Source organism: Brassica oleracea, chromosome C7 (assembly GCF_000695525.1).
Source record: "Brassica oleracea var. oleracea cultivar TO1000 chromosome C7, BOL, whole genome shotgun sequence".
Classification (NCBI taxonomy): domain Eukaryota; kingdom Viridiplantae; phylum Streptophyta; class Magnoliopsida; order Brassicales; family Brassicaceae; genus Brassica; species Brassica oleracea.
In genome coordinates this window covers 1,163,329-1,183,985 of record NC_027754.1, presented here as the reverse complement: position 1 = coordinate 1,183,985, position 20,657 = coordinate 1,163,329, and the positions used below count along the sequence as shown (strand labels likewise).

The window sequence follows — 20,657 nt, the reverse complement described above, 5'->3', positions numbered from 1 at the left end:
TGAATATCAACCAAAACATCCTTAGATTTTTTCGTTTCCATCAAAAAAAGGATCTCTGGAAAGTGTTTTTTACGCATCTCCCGAAGACGTTGACAATCGTTGAATTGTCAGTCCTTGAGGCCGCCCAAGCCCTGACAATTCCAACTCATGATGCTCATTGGACGTTGGGCGATCCCTCACGCGGGACCACGTTAAGGCATTGCGCCTTAGAGTTTGACCTACTTCATGTGTCCTCCATCACTTTCTTCATCTTTCTACTGCCCTCTTCATGTTTCCCTTCTCTTCTATTCTCCTCTGGCTCCTGGCAGCGGGTAACTAATCCCAAAGAAGAGGCTTTGCGAACCCCTTTTGGAGGACGTCGGCGGACCCTTGGTTTCCTACTAATAGTTCCGGAGGTTCCAGGCCTCAGATAACCAGAGTGGAATACCGTTGAACTATCAGAGAAAAACCTATGATCACTAGCAGAACTAGATTCCTCACCAGTGCTTAAATCCAAGATCGGAGCACTTGTCGCCGGAGAAGCCTTGAACGCTTTAAAGGCTCCAGCCATCAGCTTATTAGGATTAGCGTTAAGATCGAAATCCACCTTCCTCTGAGATTTCTCATCATAATCGAAGACCAGACCTTTCCCTCTGTTAAGATCACTAGTAACCACAGGGGCCGGCTCCAACCGTAGAACAGCACGTTGAGCAATTGGATCTGCTTCCGCTTCTTTGACTGTGCCTCTTATCCTATCAATCTTCACAGCTCTGTTTTCACCAGTCTCAGCAAGCAGGTATCTTCTCATCTCATCCAAAACTTCCTTAAAATTTTTTGGTCTTCCCGAGAGAGGATCCAGACCCACCTGCTCTTCCTCCAAAACCCCACATAAGGGATCATCCTTATTAAGCACCACTGGAGCTCTAGGAACCGGCACCACTGCTAGGTTCCTCCTACCTTGAGCTTGCTCCTGACGCTTTCTTATTTCAATAGGACATATTCTCTTCTCATGGTTTAAGCGCTTGCAGGTGAAACACCTCTTTTGGATGTTCTCATAGTTGAAACGGATGGTAGCTGTTTTCCCTCCCTTGACGATAAGAACTCTGCAAGTCTTCAGAGGATTGGCCACATTGAAACGAACTTGGACCCGAATATAATCCTGAGTCACAGGTTTGAGAGGATCAAAAGCTACCACCATTGTTTTCCCCACCATATCTCCCAAAGTTGTGAGAGCTTCAGTCGTATAGTAGTCGACCGGAATGTTCCTAATCCTTGACCCATAGCGGAATGAACTGAAGATAGTCTTCATGGAGGATATTCCACCCCTCTCTCCAGCACCATCGGCAATTCATTGTAAGTCTGAACCCATTTCTCCAACACATCTAAAAGATCGTGCTCCGAATTGAAGATAAACTGAAATCTCTCCTGAGATAAGGCGATTCCTCTAACTTTCCCTTCCTTTTGCCATTTATGCGGCATAGTAATGATAAGCCCTGCCATCCGTTGGCACTCTGGGTTAAGAGATCTCCCCATAAGGCTGAGCCGATTTTCTTCAATCGAGGTGAACTCCGGCCGATCTGGCATAGTAAAGAGCTTCTCTTCTTCTTCATCCAGAGATAAAGCCATAAGCGCCCTATCCATTGCTACAGACATCTTGCGAATCGATTAATTTCCCAACTACCCAGAAATGAATGCTTGCCAAAAAACACTCACAGTATCTTAATTTTTAAGCAAACGAGCTAAAAAAGAGATATAATAGGATAAGATTGCTTTAAAGAAAACGTGTTTCAACTGCCTCCACTCACGAAAGTGAATAAAAAACTCTTTCCAATGTCAGAACCTTTCAACCCACTTGGGGTTACTTCAGAGCATTTTCTCACTCTACTCTCTCTCTCTAGCTTCAGCCTTTTTACTTCAGATGAGCTGCTTCACAACCATTATTATATATTGTATTAATTAAATGTTCTAACTTCCAATGATATCTAAATAAGAAACTGAATCACCAATTTTTCACCTGAAGATTTTGAACAACAACAGATGGAGGAAAGGAAGAAGGCCACGCAAGTAATGTGTGTCTCTCTCTTTCTCACTGAAAGCAAGTCCTTTGTTGTAGCCAGCATCTCTCAGCAATGAATAACCACCGAACACAGAGAAACTAAAGTTACTATTTTAGCTGTTAGTTTAGAGACTTAAGTTTTGTGACTTGGAGAAGTTATGTTGTTTACCTAAAACAGAAAGAGACCATGGAGTTATGCTGTGCTCAACAGTGGCTGAATCTTCTCCATAGACATCAACAACGCCACCATTGACAGAGGATTTCAAATCTGAGTTCTTCACACCCTCCATCTTGAAAGTAGCAATAAAGAAAGTATTACAAGGAAAGAACTTTGTTTATGTATTATAGTAAAGGATAAAGGAGAAGGTGGTTGAAAAGCCAAATGGAAGCTTGAGGATGCAGAGAGGTGTCACACTGAAGAAGACAGAATTGTACAACACATGAACTCCACAAGTGGTCACGTAGAGTTAGGTCGAAAACAAAATACATAAGCAAATATACACACTAAATCTAAGGGTTAAAAGAACTACTAATACCAAAAGGCATTCACCACAGAGCTCCACCTATAAGTTAGGTTACTTAAACAAGATACTTGACTAACATGCAACCTATTAGAAAGCATAAGGCTTATATTTTTCTTCCTTTTTTTCTTACCAGAGCAGAGCAAAACATTTCAAAGAAGCCATAGATTAATTAAGTGCAACGTCTTGCTGGAATCGTCTGGAAACAGTAAGCTTGAAGATTAATTTGGTACATATATATTTACAAGCTTCAAGATTACTCCACACTGGTCACTAACTGAAATAAATTTAATTAAAAGGTTCACTATTATTTAACATAATTTTCTACAAGAGAACGTTTCATAAGAAAATACACACACCAAAGTATCATACAGTAAAGGATAAGGGTAGATTTAGAACTAAAAACAAAAGGCACTACTACACCACATCTTGAACAGAGATATCTTAACTTATAGCTTAGGTTTTTACTAAGACAAGATACTTGACTCACACGCTTCTTATGTGTTACATGATGATATCACAACAAAAGGCTTATTTATACCACAAGAAGAGGAGGGTAACAAGTACTATGTGTTCATCCCCAAATCTTTTTAAGCACAGCGGGTGAAGATACGAAGGATTTCTCCTGCGTTTTCTCAAGGTAGAACCTGCACAGGACCGATCCTGCAACCTTCCACACAAACCCACAGTTTCGAACGTTATTCATTTTGATTGCACGATCGTACACGATCTTGTAAAGTGCCAAGGCTTGCGGATAAAGTTCTTCCAGACTCTTCTTGCTGTCTTCAAACCCTGCAGCACCATAGAACTCCTGCCACACAAACAGCATACACGAATCTCAAAATTGTTTCTTTATAATTGTTGATCCATTAGTTTTGTTGCTAGCATCAGATCAAAGAGCTTACCTGCTTGTATCTCTGGATAACTTCACTGGCTGATTCATTTTTTTCCTGCTTGTGTCTCTGAATAACTTCACCGGCTGATTCATCTTTGTTACTCAACGCCTTGCTCATCTCCTTTCTGTAATCATCATACCACCGTCCATATTTCTCCATATGAAAATCAGAGACCGGCTCATCTTTGAAACATGTGAGTTTATTGATTTCTGAATTGTATAAAGCACAGTTAAACTAATATTCATGATGATATAATGATTTTTTTTCTGTGTTCTAACAAGAAAGGTCCATTACCAGATGATGGTGTGTGTTCCCCTGGTGCTTGTGATTTAACAAAGTCATAGATCATTCCAAGAATAGAAGTGGACATGAACTTCTGACCCCGCTCCATGTAATGTGGGAAAACGTCAGACTTCAGCTCCTGAGGAAGATAGAACTTAGCACCTTTCTTGGGTGCATCAAGAGCATCATAGTATATATCAGTCAGCTTCAACAATTTCTCCTTCATTTCAGCTTTTTCCTTAGCCCTCTCATCTCCTAGTGTGAGAAATTGGTCCATTATTGTTAACCAGCTATCAGCAGCCATCCCTACAACATTGCTGTAAACGAAAAAGAAAAATGAATCCCAAAGATACACATTTTTTGAAAATTTTTGGTATTAAAAAGTAAGTTGAGAATACCTAGCATGGAATCTTGTCTTCAAGAACATATTGAAAAGCTCTTCTTCCAACTCTTCTGGTGAAAGCTCGCTTGGGTTCTTAGCAGAGTTAATGTTATCAGGAGGAGTCAAACTCACCCAGGGATCACTTGATTTGAAGTGTTCAAGTAGCTTAAGAAGAAAGCAAACCAGAGAATATCAGGTCGCACCAATAAACAATTTTACATTCTAATGAATGTTATTTACCTCTGGATTTCTGGAGATGAAATACATATCACCATCAAAGTCACCACCTGCAATCTCATCACCCAAAGATCTTGGACCTTTCTGAGGGAAGAACACACCATACTTGGAGTTTCCTACATACTCCTCCAAGGCCTGGACATATGTTGCCTTAAGTACATGTATGTCCCCAAAATGTAGTCCAGGATTCCTGTAAACTAGCACATTCCCTGAGATTTGGCCAGACTCGCTACACAAAACCACACCAAAAAAGGTAGTGAGGAAATGAATATCCAACTCAAAATTCCCATGTAAAGACTCAAAAGTGAAAGAGCAAGAGATTGGGAATTATACAGGATGACACAGACTTCATCTTCCTTCAACTCTCCGGTGGGATCAACGGTACCCATGAGATAGTATGATTCACTGACAGGAAGCCTTCCTGCTTTGAGATCATTCTTCTCTGTTTTTGAAAAAGTAAACAGCTGATCCTGCAAGTGTGGTTCGTCAAGTGGGATACCAGCCAAAATCATTTGTGCAGCGTTGTGATCGTCCATATCTCCATAATTAAAGGCAGCTGCATAAATAAAATGACTTCTTAGAAGATGAATCATTAGTTACGGAATAAGTTTCTAGGGACTTAAGAATGTTAAAGGACCTTTTAGAGCAGCACGTTTGTTGTTGAAGATGGTTTTGTGCTCTTCCAGCGTGTTGAGCAAAATATCCAGAAAGAATTCATCAGGGACTCCTCCATAGCTAAGCAGCGCAACCAAGTTTCTTGATAACTTTGTTCTTTTTGGTGGATTACTGGATGATGGAAACAACTAAATGTTACTACAATTACATTTGGAGAGAAATTTTGTATCCAGTAAACACATACCTTGTATTGACTACCTCTAAGGAGTTAAAGGTGCTAATATTTGACAAAGCTGGATCTTTAGAGACTTTGATCATAGAAGGTCGAACCTGGACAGTTCGAGGAGGAAGCTGCCAAAATTTGGGGGCATTATAAGGAATAACTCGCAAAGATTTAAACAAACAAATATGGTTTTTGTAATGAAAAAAGTGAGCAGGCTTACTTTCTTTTTTAAGAGAAAAGTTCCCTTAACAGCAAAGCCATCATAAAACATCCGGGCCTGGATCAGAAGAGGCTGTTTGGAAAAGAAGCATTAATGTTACTGCTTTCATCAGTAATACAATCAGTCATAAAGAGGGGAGTGTAGACTTTATTACATACCGGGTCTTGTTTACAGGCTCCCTGCACCTAAGTAAGAAAAAAAAAACATAAAGAGTGAACAAAGTGAACCTAAGACATTTCCCTTTGTCATGGAAATAGAGAACATACCTGAACAGTATCACTCCTGAGACATTTCCCTTTATACACATTTACTGGACACATCCGAGCAAGGTCCTCAGAGATGTAGCCAGTGCCATCTGAATGTATACGAGGTTTCCCATTCTTATCAAGAACATCTTTATCATTCTCATCCTGCAACTGGAACCACATTAGAGACTACAACTAAGTAGACGCAGTTCTTGAAGGACACATGTATTAAGAAAGACGTACATGGCAGTGTATATCATCTATTTCTTCAAAGGTAATCCCAGCCATGTCAACTTCAAGCTTCTTAGTCTTTGAAAGAATTAAAGAAAACCTGAAGCATCAACAAAAAGGTTCAAAGATGAAACATATTAGCATGCCTCCAGTAGAGGCTCAGAGAAGAAACTTGAGTACCTTGCCATATACTTGGCAAGAGATGGCAATGTGTGGACATGCATAAAATGCATACGAGCTTCATGGATTGACTTCCATGAAAAGATATAGGGATCTCCCAAGTCATTCGAAGATGCAGAGTCTGTGCGTATAAAGTAGCATTTAACTCCTTTTGTAGAAAAGTCTTTCTTCTTCTCTTCTTTCCCTCCATCTTTGAAAACTGTTTCAACAGAGTGTTAAAAGAAGCTCTAAATATCTAGTTTCTAAACCCAAAGAAAGAATATTTAACAAATGAAAAAGTGTTGTATGTGCAGTGACATGAATGATAAGTTAATGGAGTCAAAAATAACAAGGAAAGAGACCCACCAAAAAATTGATAACGGCGTAACCCAATCATGATACCATCCTTGGCAATCCTTTTGTATGCAGAGTAAGGGTCATTACTACAAGTTGACGATTTTTTCTGGACATCTGCAAACTTGACTGTCAAAACATTATCATCACCCAAGACCTTGTGCAAGTGTGTTCCAGTGGGTTCAAGAAGAGGACCCTGTGAACATAAGTATCAGTAGGTTGAGTCAATGTCAAATACTTTATCCTACCACTAAGATACGAAGTGTAATAGACATATGATAGCAACTTGCAAAAGACTTCTTTCAACAGTTTCTACAAGTATCTCATAAATTAGACGCCTTATAACACAAAGTAGATATGCGACATGAGAAAATGTAAACATTGGCCCTTTTACTTAAAAAAAATAACCTTGATGAAAAATAGTAGTTAAAGAGTGAAATGAACCTTGAGTGTGTAACTTCCGTCCAAAGCAACATGACACTGATAATAATGAGTCTTGCCACTATCCCATTCAAGTGCCTGCAGAAAAAGGAATTATGTAATTTAAACATAAGTCTCAGTTTCTTGTCAATATACTTTTAGAAATGCAAATCATAAAATATAAATAAGACTTAAAATACAGCAGAGCAAACAGCAATAATGTATACCACTCTACGGTCTGTTGGGGAACAATAATCCTTTCCCAAGCGCTCCCAGACCATTGCCTCATATGCAACCATAGACAAGTCCTTCCACTGCCTGATCTCATCAGCAGTTATAACCTGAGCCAGCGATTTCCTATAAAACATAGAATATTTATTTTGTAAGTATCACAGAAAAGGTAAATATTACTTTAAAATAGATTGATAACTTGCAGCACAAACATACCCAGGAATGTAGCTAAGCAACAGAAACGCCTTCTTAAACTCAAGTTCACCCAAAGCTAAGATCTCAGGAGGAATGTGCTGAGATCCTCCATAGCTTTCTCTTTTCATACACTTTGGAGAAGGAGCTTCAGAGTCAAGAGACATCTCTTCTACAAGCAAACATAGTAAACTACTCTTGAGCATAAGAAATTACATATTTTCACTATTTTCTGTTTTGTGATAACTGACCTCGAAGACGAAGACGGTGTCTTGCAGCAGGAGACTGTGGAGAGCCATTAATGGCCTGGTCAAGCAAAAAGTTGATGAATCTATCGAGGGTCGTCCTCACATGATTGGAGTCTAAGACTTTCCTGAGAGTATCAGAAGCCAACTCCTCAGAAACCAAAGACAGTCTCTGCCTAGTCTCATCACTTATCGGACCAAGATTGTGTTTCCTGTAGACTTCCTCCAAAATTGCTTCAACAGGACCAGGAAGAGTGTTCTCTGACCGTGAAGAAGCTTGATCGCCACCGTTAACATGCTGACTAGTTCTGTTTTCCATTGTGTTTTGTGTTTTGTTCACTTCTTGTTGTATGGTTTTCTCTTTGGAGTGTAGAGTGAGTCTTTTATAAAGAGTCGAGGAAACTTCACAGAGAAGGAAGTATTAGTTTATTATTGGCTAACCAAAAAGAAAATCTTTTCACCGTGTCAAATTGATTGACAAGAAAGAGCCACGCAACTTTGTATAATAGTTAAAAGAGACTAATAATCGGAATTGACGTTTCTACCCCTAATGTTAGTCATATATTACCGAAAGGCAACATTTTTTCGCCGCCTAAATTTTAAAATGGCGCCAATTGCGAACCCTATGCTTCTCCTAGAGATTTTGAGGAGAATTTTCAATTTCACAAAAGTAATGACGACATTTCTTCTGCACATATTCATAAAGGTACGTTCACATGGAGGCTTAAGAGAATTTTAAATGCAAACACACAACTATTTTTTGGAGAAACACATGGACATACAAAGGATAGACAATCTATTTACCTACAAGAACTATTATATATATATATATATATATATATATATATTTTAAGGAATTATTATATATTAAATCTTTATCTAGGAACTAATAATTATAAATTTATTTTTTTCCGAACTGATAATTCAAGCTTAATTACCCATAGATCATGGTTTTAATTGGCTAATTATGAACCATATAACTTTAAACTTTAAACTGACTAAAACCAAAATAAAATTCACTTAAAAATAAAAAAAATATCAAAAACTATTTTTTATTAAACCAAACCGTCCACAAGTTATTTGTCCATGGAACACCCGTCTACAAAACATCAATCCACTCATATGTCAAATTCTTTTGCTTACACTTTATGTTTTCAATCACCTAATAGAGATTCTTATGTAAATGTTAGGATTAAAGACACATTGCATCAATCAATTCTCAATAACGAATCCATGCATACAAATCCATTACAACATATGAACATTTACTCAATGCATATCACCACATGCAAGGACCATAGATGTTTTGTTGTAGATATATATTTAATAAATCGTTTGACGTTCCATATCAATGTGGATGGGTTTCTATGTTTGATCGCTCAAAATTCTCTACATACAATTTTCCAAATGGCAAACACACACGCAAAGTGCACATCTTCGGATCCACATACATGCATCTACACAAAACCCAATCCAAATCAGTTTCACCAATCTTCATCTAGTACATGTGTTCATGCACTGCGTTTTTGTACTTGTGTTCACTCACCTACATCAACTAGTAAAAATTTCAAAATTTATAATTTTCAAATCAGAATTTTGAGTCGGTTTATGTGAAAATTTCAGGTCCATTTATACATTTTGGGTACAATTTGGGTATATCTTACCCTATACCCGAAATTGGACCCAAAAACCTGTAACCTGATAACATTAAACCTGCAAATTTCAACACAAAATTCAAAAGAATAAAAGCATAGTTTTGATATATAAATTTTACCAAATCTATCTATAATAATAAATGAGAGTTGTCTCTCTCCTCAGCCCTCCACCTCAGCACAGAACATGAGGCTAATAGTGACACGTGGCACTTTAAAATTTTCAGATTTCATTTCTTATCTACGTTATTCAGCTAAATGAGCTTTCATTCCGAATAAGCTTTGAGACCCATTACGCTACTCTTCCTCTACCTTCTTCAAAATTCACAGCCACCACCTTCTATTTGTAACAGTAAACATTACGCTTAGCCTCCACTCACGTAGATTAATAACCCGATGTTATTGATGGCAGTCAATAAAATCAATCCAAGGCTTCGTAATCCTTCTACCTTCCTACCTCTGTCACAGATTTCACATTGGTTCCCACTTTCTCCACTCCAAAACCCTCTGTAAGAGCGGATCGAGTATGGCTATTCCTCAACTGCTTCTGTCTGATTCGAAGGCTGGTGGTGTCGGGAGACTGTTTTCACGAGTGTCCTCTGTTGTTAGCAAGGAATGTGAAGGAAGGTGGAGAGCTTATGGGAATTGATATGGTCATGGTTCATGAAAAGGTAATTTCTGCCGATTGAATCTTACATATCTTGAAATTATTGGCAAATGGCATGTTGTTAGTTGCTGTGTGTTTTCACCAGGTATCGTCAATTGAACTGCCGCATTTAGATCTAATTCGACAATCCTTGAGAAGAAAGAGAAGAAAAACATGGCAGGAGGTGCTGATTCTGCTCAATATCGAAGGCTGTGTTACCGTCTGGCGTGACTACCACGGTGATGTCTTCGCCGCTCAAGCTGAACGCTTCTTCTCCAAGCTCATCGAGAAAGAGGTTTTTGTTTTCCGATTTCCTCGGTGGTCTTCTGAGAAAGTCGTGTATGTGACTTGAAAACATGGAATTTGTGTATGAGAAAGTTCCCAAGTGAAACTGAAACCTTTCAAAGCAATGGACTCACTTGGTCTGAATTTGAAACTGTTGTAAGTAACGAACAAGTTTGATTAGGGACCTTAGGTTATATAGTTTGGATTTGAAGTAGAGTATTCATTTCTCATTATGTTGTTTGGTTGGTCAGGGTGATATACAGTCAAATGGGATCACTTACATCCACACATAACTGTAATACTGGCAGTCTTTTAAGGCGTACACATAATTGTTTAGCTTTTAGGTCTTTAAACATTATCGTGAGTAGTTAGAGGAAGAATCTCCAAGGTTCACTTTGTCGTAATGGTATGTTACTTCTGCTACACCTCTTATACTATACTGTTTTAAGAAAGTTTTTCTATTGTTTGATGTTCAAATTGATTTATGGTGATGGCAGTATGCATTACTTGATGAGATGACTGACTTTGGGTACCCTCAGTATATGGAAGCAAGAATCCTCAACGAATTCATCAAGACTGATGTATATAGAATGGAAGTTACACAAAGACCTCCTATGGCTGTCACAAGTTCTCTCTTGAAGGAGATAAGGGATACAATACAATAGGAACGAAGGACAAAGAAGGAAGCAAACAGAAATGAAAGAGAGAATGGAATCACACGAGAAAAATGGTGTGCTTAGTGCCATGGTACTGAACGATGTCCAGTAAGGAAGATACTATATAGAAGAGATTGAAGAAGCTACTGACATATTAGCAAGCGACAGAAAAGTAAGAAAAGACTGATACAGACCAGGCTATAAAGGCACACTTGATCACGCCCCTGTTGCATTAAAGTCTTAAGATCTGATGATGCTCAACAAAAGAAGCCAACCTATCAGCTAGAGCATTTTTTTCCCTAGAAATCCAAACAAAGGAAACAGAACGAAGCTCCCCAGCCATAGTTAAGATATCAGACACCACAGTATGCAACTCTGCAACTCCAGCTCCTGAGCTTACACAGTTAATCAACTGAGAAGAATCCGACTCGAATCTTACTTCACGAAGGCCCTGGTTTCGGCATGTGAGAACAGCTTCTCGCAGGGCAAGCCCCTCCGCCATGAGTGGGGAAGTTACAAACTCCCGTCTCTGATGGAACTCTTGCTGCTGCATTGGAGAGAGGATACACCAGCCTAGTCCTGCCACGTTGGTAGTTGAGTTCCAAGCACCATCTGTTATGCTAATTAGGTGACTTACCTGCATTGTCGGCTCAGCACGTACTCTTCCCGCTGGCCCCGAACGCTCCTCTTTGCAGTTGATGCTCCACTCTCGGGCTAACACAATAGCAGACGTGAGAGTGTCTTCCGGAGACGCCGAGAAGCCTTCAAAGACAAATTTGTTTCGTGCTTTCCAGATTGTCCACAGAATCCAGGGAACGAGAGAGCCAGAGGGGACTCCTGATGGGGGTAAGCATACTTGCGTGCAGAGATCTGGCCAGACAGTGATCAAATCTATGATTCCTCTATAGTCCCTATCAATCGCAAAGGGGGCAAGCTGCCAGACTTTCTGTGCGAAGCGACAGTGGAAAAGAAGATGAGTGATAGATTCAATGTCACCGCAGCGTTTGCATCTCGGATTGACATCAATATGGCGTTCGACTAGACGTTCTCCAACCGGTAGTGCACGCTTGAGGACCTTCCATACAAAGTGCTTGATCTTAGACGCACAACTCAGGCTCCAAACATTTTTCTTCCAGCTGAAGTTCGCTTCTGCAAGTGGCGCTTCCATGTCTTCCTCGATGGCTATATAATAGCCTGACTTTGAAGTGTATTCTCCTGACTTTGTTCCCAACCAAAATAACTTGTCCGGAACCCCGGTTATGCTTGGTTTCAGGCAGAGGATCCTCTCTTCATAATCTGGCAACAGGCGTTGGATCTTATTTCTATCCCAAAGCCCTGTTCCTACAATTAATAACTCCGAAACATAGAGTTCAGCACCTTGTTCTGTGGGAGGTCCCATGTGTCTCTCCTGTTTGCTCATACTAAGCCAGGGGTCCTGCCATATGTTGATAGATTTCCCATCTCCAACCGCCCAGCCGATGTTTCTGGCGAGCAAGTCACGGCCTATCAGCACACCTCTCCAGCCATGCGACGGGGAGGACGTTTCTTCAGCTAGGAGGATGTTGCTCTCTGGATAATACTTCCCTTTCAGGACCTTGTCCAGTAAGCAGTCAGGGTTCTCATGAAGTCTCCAACTGATCTTAGCCAACATGGCGTCATTAAACTTTTGAAAATCTCGCATCCCAAGTCCTCCGACAGCCTTTGGTGTGGCCATTCTCTCCCAAGAAATCCATGCCATCTTCTTCGTTCCTTCATTATCATCCCACCAAAATCGTGTAATCACTGACTGGATTCTCTTGCAAAGAGAGACCACAAGGGACCGCAGAAAGCACACTTTGTAGCATCACGAGTTTCCCGGCCGACGAGAGGAATCTAGTCGACCACCCACGAGCTTTCTGCTGTATACGGCTGATGATAGAAGCAAACAGATCACATTTTTTCCTCCCAAAATGTTCAGGTAGGCCAAGGTATTTCCCAACTCCACCTTCTTTTTCCACTTGAAGAGAATTCTTTATCGCATTCTTTAGCTCTTGGGGTGCTCTGTGAGAAAAAGTGATGGCGGATTTGTCTTTATTGATAGACTGGCCAGAAGCCTCTTCATAACTATCCAAGATCGATTTTAGGGCGCGGCAGTTTTGTTCCGAAGCACGAAGAAAGAACATTGTATCGTCTGCAAAGAGTAAATGGTTTATTCGAGGGCAGCCACTAGCGACTTTGATCCCTTGTAGTAGACCATCCTCTTGAGCTCTGTTACATAATCCCGAGAGAACTTCGCTACACATTATAAATATGTAGGGAGAGAGGGGATCGCCTTGGCGAATCCCTCGGCTCGGTACTACCTTCACTCTAGGCAAGCCGTTAATGAGGAAGGAGTATGTAACAGATGAGATACATTGTATTATCAATGTGATTAAGCTTCGGTGGAATCCCAACCGAGCCAACACAAGCACTATAAAATCCCACTCGAGCCGGTCGTAAGCCTTGCTCATGTCCGTCTTGACTGCCATGGCGCAGCGTTGGTCGGCTTTTGACGTTTTTAGATAGTGGAGGACCTCGTGTGTTATAAGGACATTGTCACCAATCGCCCGCCCCAGTACAAAGGCCGATTGGTTCTCGGAGATGAGCTTGTCCATCAAAGGCTGGAGTCGCCTAGTCAATAGCTTGGAATAAATCTTGTACTGGACGTTGCAGAGAGCAATTGGACGGTAGTCCGAGACCTTGCGCGCGTTAGTCATCTTGGGGATAAGGCGTAGATGAGTGTGGTTGATCCCGTCTGGTAATGAATCCCCAGCAAAGAGGCCATGTATTTCCCTCACTATATCTGGCCCGATCTCGTCCCAGTGAGTATGAAAGAACCCAGCTGAGAACCCGTCCGGCCCGGGAGCTTTGTCAGCGTGAATAGAGAAGGCCGCATCCTTGATCTCCGTTGCTGATGGTACGCTCGTGAGAGTGGCGTTATCCTCCGGAGTGATGATAGAGTGGAGGGCTCGGTTAACTGTAGCGGCTCTCTCACCCAGACTTGATGTGAATAGCTGATCAAAGTATTCGCCAATAACTTGGATTATCTCCTCCTCTTTGTGGACCAACTGGCCGTCAATTCGCTCCAGGGCCGAAAACGCGTTAGCTCTCTTCCTAGACTTTGTTATAGCATGAAAGTAACCAGTGTTTCGATCGCCAAGCTTTAGCCAGAGGAGCCGACTGCGTTGCTTCCAGTACTCTTCTTCGGCCAGGTATGCTGAGTTTAGTTGGCTCGATATTTCCTGAATCAAAACAGAGTCTTCGACAGCGCTAAACAGAGCAGCATTGAGCTCTAGCTTCTTCTGCTCAATAATCATCATGATGTTTCGTTGTTGCGAATGATTCCAGGCTGAGATAGCGCTTCTCGTGGAAGCAAGTTTCTCAGAAACAGAGCCGGAAGGAAACCCTTTCCAAGTCTCCACAATCATCTTCTTAGCCTCCTCGTTCTTACAGAGCCTGCGGTCATATCTGAAGAGACCACGTCTCCTTCTAACACCCTTATCCAGGAAGGAGATTAACGGTTTGTGGTCGGAACCTTCGTATCCGAGATACTGGCATCTTGCCGACGGAAAAGCTTCAACCCAATGGGTGTTGGCTGCTGCTCTGTCAAGCCGGCATCGCACTACATAGTCACCTTGTTTTCCTCTCCACGAGAGAGGATCTCCTGTGTGTTGAAGGTCAAATAAATCGGCTTCAGAGAAAAAGGATCGGAGATCCAAGAAGGAGCTTTCCGGCCGTACTGTCCCTCCATCTTTTTCATCATTGCACCAGATATCATTCAGGTCTCCGGTGATGAACCAGGCATCGTCGCGGGTTTGAGCCAATTGCAGCAGGTGAGCCCATAAGTTCCTTCTCTGGATCTTATACGTGCTTCCATAAATAAAGGACGAGAAAAATCTTTTTCCTTCAAATTCAATAACGGTGTCTATTACATTTGGATTTGACTCTAGAATTTGAAGGTTGAGTTCTTGTTTCCAGAACAATCCAAGGCCTCCAGCACTGTGACCGGTAGGTGGAACCAAGTGGTTGCGCTCATATCGAAGATGATCCAGCTTCTTGAGCACATAGTCATTGGGGTTTTTTGATTCCATGATGAAGATGATGTCAGGATCAAACTTTTTCGATATCTCTCCTAATCTACGAACTGTCCAGGGATTCCCTAAACCCTGACAGTTCCAGCTCGCAATAGCTAAGGAGCGGGGTTGGATTGGATCCGAAAATCCATTCTACGTCTACTCGCTGGCGGTAAGAGATTGCAGATAGGGAGGTTGTCTGAGTTAGCTCCTTCGTCATCTCTCGGAGTCCCGACTGGAGCTGTGACTTTTCTTCCTTTGCATGCTTTAGTGGTTTTTCCTTCTTATCTAGCTTCCACTGGAAGCTTTCGTCGGCAAGTTGGAGGCTTTGGGTGTGGGACTGTCCTCCTTCTTGAACTTCCACCCAGGATGGCAAGAGGGCTAGCATTTACTCTTCTCTTTCCTGGGGGCCTTCCCGGCTTTCTCTTTGGCGCTTGTGGCTGGGCGTTGATGATATCAACCTCTTCATTCGTGATCTCATCTAGCAGGGGGCCTAGTCTATCCATAATGGGTACTCTCCCTGCAGGGCCATTGACTCTTGGAGAATCTACATGGACGGTCTCTGCTCGAGATCCTAGTCTGTTAGAGATAGGAATTCGAGGTTGAGATGCTGGGCCTGGTTAGGCTGAGGCCGTTGTGTCAAGGGATTGACGAGCTAAAGATGCTCGTACTATCTGCGCCGCAGAGTCCTCAAGTTGGCCTTGGTCCTCTGCCTGTCTTAGTCTTTCCTTGCGGGCCGCACTTTCCGACGGATCAGCACAACTCGTGTACTGTCGCATAACTTCACGAAATTCTCCCCAGGCATTCTCCATAGCCACCACTGGAAGCAAGTCGTGACCATCCAATAGGGGACTCCCCCTTTCCATTGTTTGATCGCGATCACCTCTAGGGATGTTCTGAGTGGATATCCACTCCAGATCGTCTCTCCCCTTCCTGGCAGCAGGGGATTGCGCCGTGTGGGAAACCCCACTAAAGTTATATCGCTCTCGTCGGGGAGGAGATCCTCTACGATAATAAGACTTCTCATCATTTCTACTCCCTCCTCTGTGATAGTAGTCTGGGTCTTCTCTATCCTTTGATGATCTCTCTCGGCCCCTCTCACTCCATTGGGGGTTGCGGCGGGCTTGCGAGCTATGCTGATAGCTTGGGTTCTGTGACCGATGGGGCTGAGTATTCCTTGAGTAAGGATTATAGCGGTGCTCTCTCCTTGGAGACAATCTTCTAAAACCTCCTATTGCTTCACGCTCCTCTTGCGGAGGATCTCCCTTAATCATAGCAGAGGTTTTACTTCTCTGGGACTCCTCTTGAGCCGCTAAATGCGCTTTCTTCTGATGCTTTGCTTCAAGGCAGTCTCTGATCTCATGGTCCAGTTTACCACAATGTTGACAATGTTTTTCCAGCTTTTCATAGAGCAAGGTTACAGCAACCTCGTCTCCATTCGGATGCTCGACAATGGATGATTTGATGATAGGCAGACGGCCGTTGACATGGACTCTCATGCGAATGGTTTGTGAAGTTATATCAGCAACTTCAAATGTTCCAAGGTCTTCACCAAATTTGCGAGCAACCTCTTCCGTCCAGAGGTGGATAGGGAGGCCTTGGATCTTAATCCAGAAAGGAATCATTGATGGGAAGGTGGGAGATATGGTTGGCTCCCATCTTTGCAAGATAACCATCCACCGAGCATAATGATACGGGCGCTTCTCTAGTACTGTTAAGAGATCAGATTCCAGTTCGAATTGGAACTTGAACATACCCATTCCAAGATCCGTTCCAACAGGTGGGATATCAGCTTTCCAGTGGTCAGTAAAGAAGGGTATGAGAGACCAGACTTTCTGGGTGGAAGGATTTGTTATTCTTCCGATGAGGGTGAGGGAATGGTCATGTAAGTTGCTTTGAATGGTAGGTTCGGAGACCCGAACTCTCCCCACTCGTGGAGCTGGTCGATATTCCAGGGCAGGTGCCTTTCCTTTCTCGGCGGAAGACAGATGACGATGCATTTTGAAGGCAGGTTGTTGTCTTTCGTGGGGAAGCTGGGATTAATGCTTGGCGAGACAAGTAGATTGCAGAGGCGACGCGGTGAGGGCTTGAGCAGAATTTCCAGGGTAAACAAATGGAAAGAGCCTAGAATCTTGTAACCACAAGAACACTTCAACGTTGAGAGACAGAGGCTTAGTGTCTAACGGTCACTACTCCAGCTGTGGTTAGCCAGCCCAAAGGAAAAGAGCTTAAAGACAGAGCAGACATCATGGGAGATTCTGGCGGTGGCTTCCGGCGGGAAGGAGCGGCTGAGGCGGTCCCTCCGACCAAGGTCGGGGGAAGAATCCGGTGGGTAAAGAACAAAGCTCGTAAAGTCTGAAGGATAATGCTAAAAGTGGGAATAAATTTAAAAAGGGATCAGACTTTACAGTAGATCTAGGCCATTATGGGAAAAAGACAGCGGTTAAACCAGGGAATTGAGTAAAGTCAGCCCGGATAAAGACCTAACTCGACTACCGTGCCTGGGAGGAAAAAATCATTCCTAAATATTCAAAACGAGAAAGAGGATACATTTTAGCAATTCCTAAGAGAAGATTGTGCTGTAAATGTCTATGTCTCTTACAAAGGCTTATCATTAACTTAAGTAAAATTGTGCAGAAGGTAAACAATGCTCTTTCAATGTCAAGGCTTGTGGGTAGAGTTTCTTGAGTTCCTCCAGCGCCAAGTTTACTACCCCTTGGCCACTGGTTCCCTCACTGTGATTCGAAACATGATAAGGAAACACAAGAAACTCGAAGAAACTCCTGAATATCAGTCACTTCTGATATATTTCCCTTTATAATAAATATGTGATCTCATCATCCTCAACCAAAGTCATTAGTAAAATAGGGAATGAGGAACATTTAGATTAATTACAAATTGTAAGATTACTCAACTCTGGTGCAGTGGTAGCTAATTATTATAATTATAATACAAGCTTCGTTATACACATGAAAATAGGTTCTACATTCATAAAACTTAACAAAAGGCATTACAACACTTCTTGATTAGATTAGAACAAAAACAAACGGGCTTTTACTAAGGTAAGATACTTGACTCACACGCTTCTTATCTTACATGATCACAACAAAAGGCTTATTTATATTACAAGAACAGGGCAGATAACATGTGCTTTGTGCTCAACCCAACATGTGCTTTGTGCTCAACCCAAAAGCACCTTAAACACACCGAGTGGACATACTAAGGAACTTTCCTCCGTTTTCTCAATGTAGAACCTGGACAGGACCGGTCCTGCAACCTTCCACACAAACCCACAGTTTCGAACGTTATTCATTTTGATTGCATGATTGTACGCGATCTTGTAAAGTGCCAAGGCTTGCGGATAAAGCTCTTCCAACCCTGCAGGACCATAAAACTCCTGACGCACAAGCAGAAACAAAAAGAGCTATTATAGCCGCAAACAGAGCTATTACAGAATCTTGAAAAGCTCTTACTTGTTGTTCATTAAGCGGCACCAAAAAGAGCTATTATAGCCGCAAACAGTCCAAGATATAGAGCATGCCACTGAACTGGTAAAATATAAATTTCTTTCCAAGGGAAGTACAAAGTAAATGCCTCTTTTCGTTTATAAAGCAATGCAAGTTGATCGTGTAATAGTTTCAGTACTGTAGAATATCTAGCTTTACCCAATTAGAGATCCATCCTGGTAATGCATAAGTCTCTGGCTTGAACAATGTAGTCGGATCACATTTGACAAATATCAAACACATAAATACGATACCAGAGACATTACACAATATAAGATTAAACCAACATTAAGTTAAGATCTGTATCATTTACAACTTTTCAACATTTGTGACAAAAAGAAAAAAACAGAGCAAAGAAAATATAATCAGCACAATCTTCTTCCCACTCATAACCTAAACCGAATCCTGAGGAATTCCCAGTAATAGTTTAGCATATGATCATCAGGTCTCACACAATCCCACTTCCCATTACAGAATATGGCATACGCATCCGCTGCATACCTATGAATGAATAATTCCCTAATGAACAAAAACTCTCAACAGAAATAAAATCTTAGTATTCAAAGACTTACTTTCCAACGCCATGCAGTTGAGTCACATGAGTCCAGCTCTCTTGAAGATACTCGAGAGAAAACCGTTTTATCATTTTGGATCTCTTATTCTGTAGTCCAAGAGGCTTTATCAGAGTCTCTATCTCTTTCTCTTCGACTTTTGTAGCAGTCTTTGCATTAGGACACAGCGCAAACAGGTCTGATATCACCCCCCGCGTCTGCAATCACGTTAAGAAAAATCAACTGACCAACAAGTGAGCCTTTTCTTCTTACAAGAGCAAGCAGTTGCAGTCATGTCTGAATCAATTACTCATCAAAACAAAAGACTTGCATCTACTTCTTCTGAGACAGTAGGTCTCACTTCCTACTCTCTACTAAAATTATATAAGTTCAAAAGGGAGAGGAAAGAGGACAGAACCTGTGCACCAGAAGTTTTGTTGAGAAGCATACATATGACCAGCACCCGCCATGGATCATGCCAGTGATCTTCTTGAAGTAGATTACATGGAGATGGCGGAGGCACCCATGTGTTATCAGGCGTTTTCCGCAGGTATGCCTCATCAGTCTTCTGAGACTGAGACAGAGAAGGACTCACAAGAGGAGTTTTCCTCGCCCTTCTTGGTATCTCCTTTTGTGATTCATTTACTTGGGCAGACAGGCCATGGAAATATCTTGAAACTTTCACGACCTTAAAGTATTGACGCATATCTCTTGGCTGGTTTGGAACAGTTGATCCCTGGAAGTATGGAGAAACTTTTCGGACTTTAGGTTGAGCTTTGCTGCATGTTTTCCTAGTTGATGCCTGCAAGTATGGAGAAACTCTTTGGACTTTAGCTTTCCTAGTACTGCTTCCACTTTGCGTTTTAGAAGACTCACTATCAGAATTACACCCTTGTTTGTGCTGGAAGTACGGAGAAACTCTTCTTACTTGAGTCAGAGATTCACTACATTCTTGTCTTTCACTGTGAGATTCAAAAACACTATCACTATCATCCTTTACTGTGTTCCCTGAAGTAACAAGCTTAGTTCTGGTTTTACTTCCAAACCCATTCCATGTCTTCCTCCTCACACCTTTATAAGTACACTCAGACAACAAATCATCCAAACTTCTACACGAAACAAAACTGTTTCTTGTCCCCTTCTCCTGGCAATTACTACCATCACACTGAAGAACCAAATTACCAGAACCATGTCTAGTTTCAGTAACACCGTCAACGCAAATTCTAACATTAAACAAACTAAAAAACGAGCGACTCTCGTCACTTACCTCGGAGCTGGGTCTGTCGTTTAAATGGTTAGGCGAGGCCCGACGAGTCCTCGTCACTGAACTATCATCGTTAGGCATATGAAATTTCACTTGATGAGCCATCATCTACCATTAATCTATCCCAAATCATTAAAAAAAAAACGACTCCTTTAGCTAAATTCGCTACCGACCCATACTACAAAATCGAAAATTTCACCTGGGTTTGGTAGATTCTGAGTTTGCTTGGCAGTGAAAAGCACGAAATCGAGGAGCTTCTGTTTGGGTGAGGAAAAGAGATCGATACTTTTTATTATTATTACTAGATATCTAGAGTCAACTGGTTTTGTTTTTATGTTTTAATTTAATAAATAAATAAAAGTAATAAATCAGTTTATTATATTTCTTAGGATTGTTTTTGCAACTATCTTGAGTGAGACTTATTTTATAATTAAGAATTTGTACACTTCAGGTTAATATTTGTATTTTATAATTATAGTACATAGATGAATTTTTAACAACTTTTTAGTTAGTACTAG

The 20,657-nt window shown here is 41.5% G+C and overlaps 5 protein-coding genes across 8 annotated transcripts; 1 reads left to right on the top strand and 4 right to left on the bottom strand.

Annotated features, from left to right (window-relative positions):
• Positions 1-223: 223 nt before the first annotated feature.
• Positions 224-1,288, bottom strand: LOC106302309. Its single transcript, XM_013738848.1, has one exon. The coding sequence runs from the start codon at positions 1,286-1,288 to the stop codon at positions 224-226; it is 1,065 nt and encodes a 354-aa protein (XP_013594302.1).
• Positions 1,289-1,764: 476 nt separating this feature from the next.
• On the bottom strand, positions 1,765-2,688 carry LOC106304798 (NADP-dependent malic enzyme 1-like). The gene is made up of 3 exons (XM_013741191.1): positions 2,205-2,688; positions 1,994-2,099; positions 1,765-1,902 (listed from the first exon to the last, which is right to left on the bottom strand). The coding sequence occupies exons 1-3, from the start codon at positions 2,323-2,325 to the stop codon at positions 1,767-1,769; spliced, it is 363 nt and encodes a 120-aa protein (XP_013596645.1). The 5' UTR covers positions 2,326-2,688; the 3' UTR covers positions 1,765-1,766.
• A 162-nt stretch (positions 2,689-2,850) lies between these two features.
• Positions 2,851-7,828, bottom strand: LOC106304791 (probable RNA-dependent RNA polymerase 5). 4 transcript variants are annotated; one of them, XM_013741181.1, is made up of 18 exons: positions 7,495-7,828; positions 7,268-7,415; positions 7,048-7,177; positions 6,845-6,919; positions 6,413-6,596; positions 6,068-6,266; positions 5,900-5,987; positions 5,678-5,827; positions 5,570-5,596; positions 5,412-5,483; positions 5,213-5,319; positions 4,991-5,139; positions 4,687-4,909; positions 4,357-4,582; positions 4,133-4,281; positions 3,747-4,051; positions 3,462-3,661; positions 2,851-3,367 (listed from the first exon to the last, which is right to left on the bottom strand). In XM_013741181.1, exons 1-18 carry the CDS (start codon positions 7,805-7,807, stop codon positions 3,131-3,133), a joined length of 2,982 nt encoding a protein of 993 aa, XP_013596635.1. In that variant the 5' UTR covers positions 7,808-7,828; the 3' UTR covers positions 2,851-3,130. The 4 variants fall into 4 exon arrangements, with proteins under 4 accessions (XP_013596635.1, XP_013596637.1, XP_013596636.1 ...); XM_013741183.1 differs by having other exon boundaries at positions 5,678-5,821; XM_013741182.1 differs by having other exon boundaries at positions 7,268-7,412.
• Positions 7,829-9,666: 1,838 nt separating this feature from the next.
• LOC106302308 (AP-1 complex subunit mu-2-like) lies at positions 9,667-10,736 on the top strand. The gene is made up of 4 exons (XM_013738847.1): positions 9,667-9,706; positions 9,750-9,811; positions 9,893-10,081; positions 10,569-10,736. Exons 1-4 carry the CDS (start codon positions 9,667-9,669, stop codon positions 10,734-10,736), a joined length of 459 nt encoding a protein of 152 aa, XP_013594301.1.
• Positions 10,737-18,546: 7,810 nt separating this feature from the next.
• LOC106304796 (methyl-CpG-binding domain protein 4-like protein) lies at positions 18,547-20,424 on the bottom strand. Its single transcript, XM_013741190.1, has 5 exons — positions 20,339-20,424; positions 20,143-20,247; positions 19,294-20,040; positions 18,897-19,093; positions 18,547-18,825 (listed from the first exon to the last, which is right to left on the bottom strand). The coding sequence occupies exons 2-5, from the start codon at positions 20,245-20,247 to the stop codon at positions 18,711-18,713; spliced, it is 1,164 nt and encodes a 387-aa protein (XP_013596644.1). The 5' UTR covers positions 20,339-20,424; the 3' UTR covers positions 18,547-18,710.
• Between the last annotated feature and the right edge of the window lie 233 nt (positions 20,425-20,657).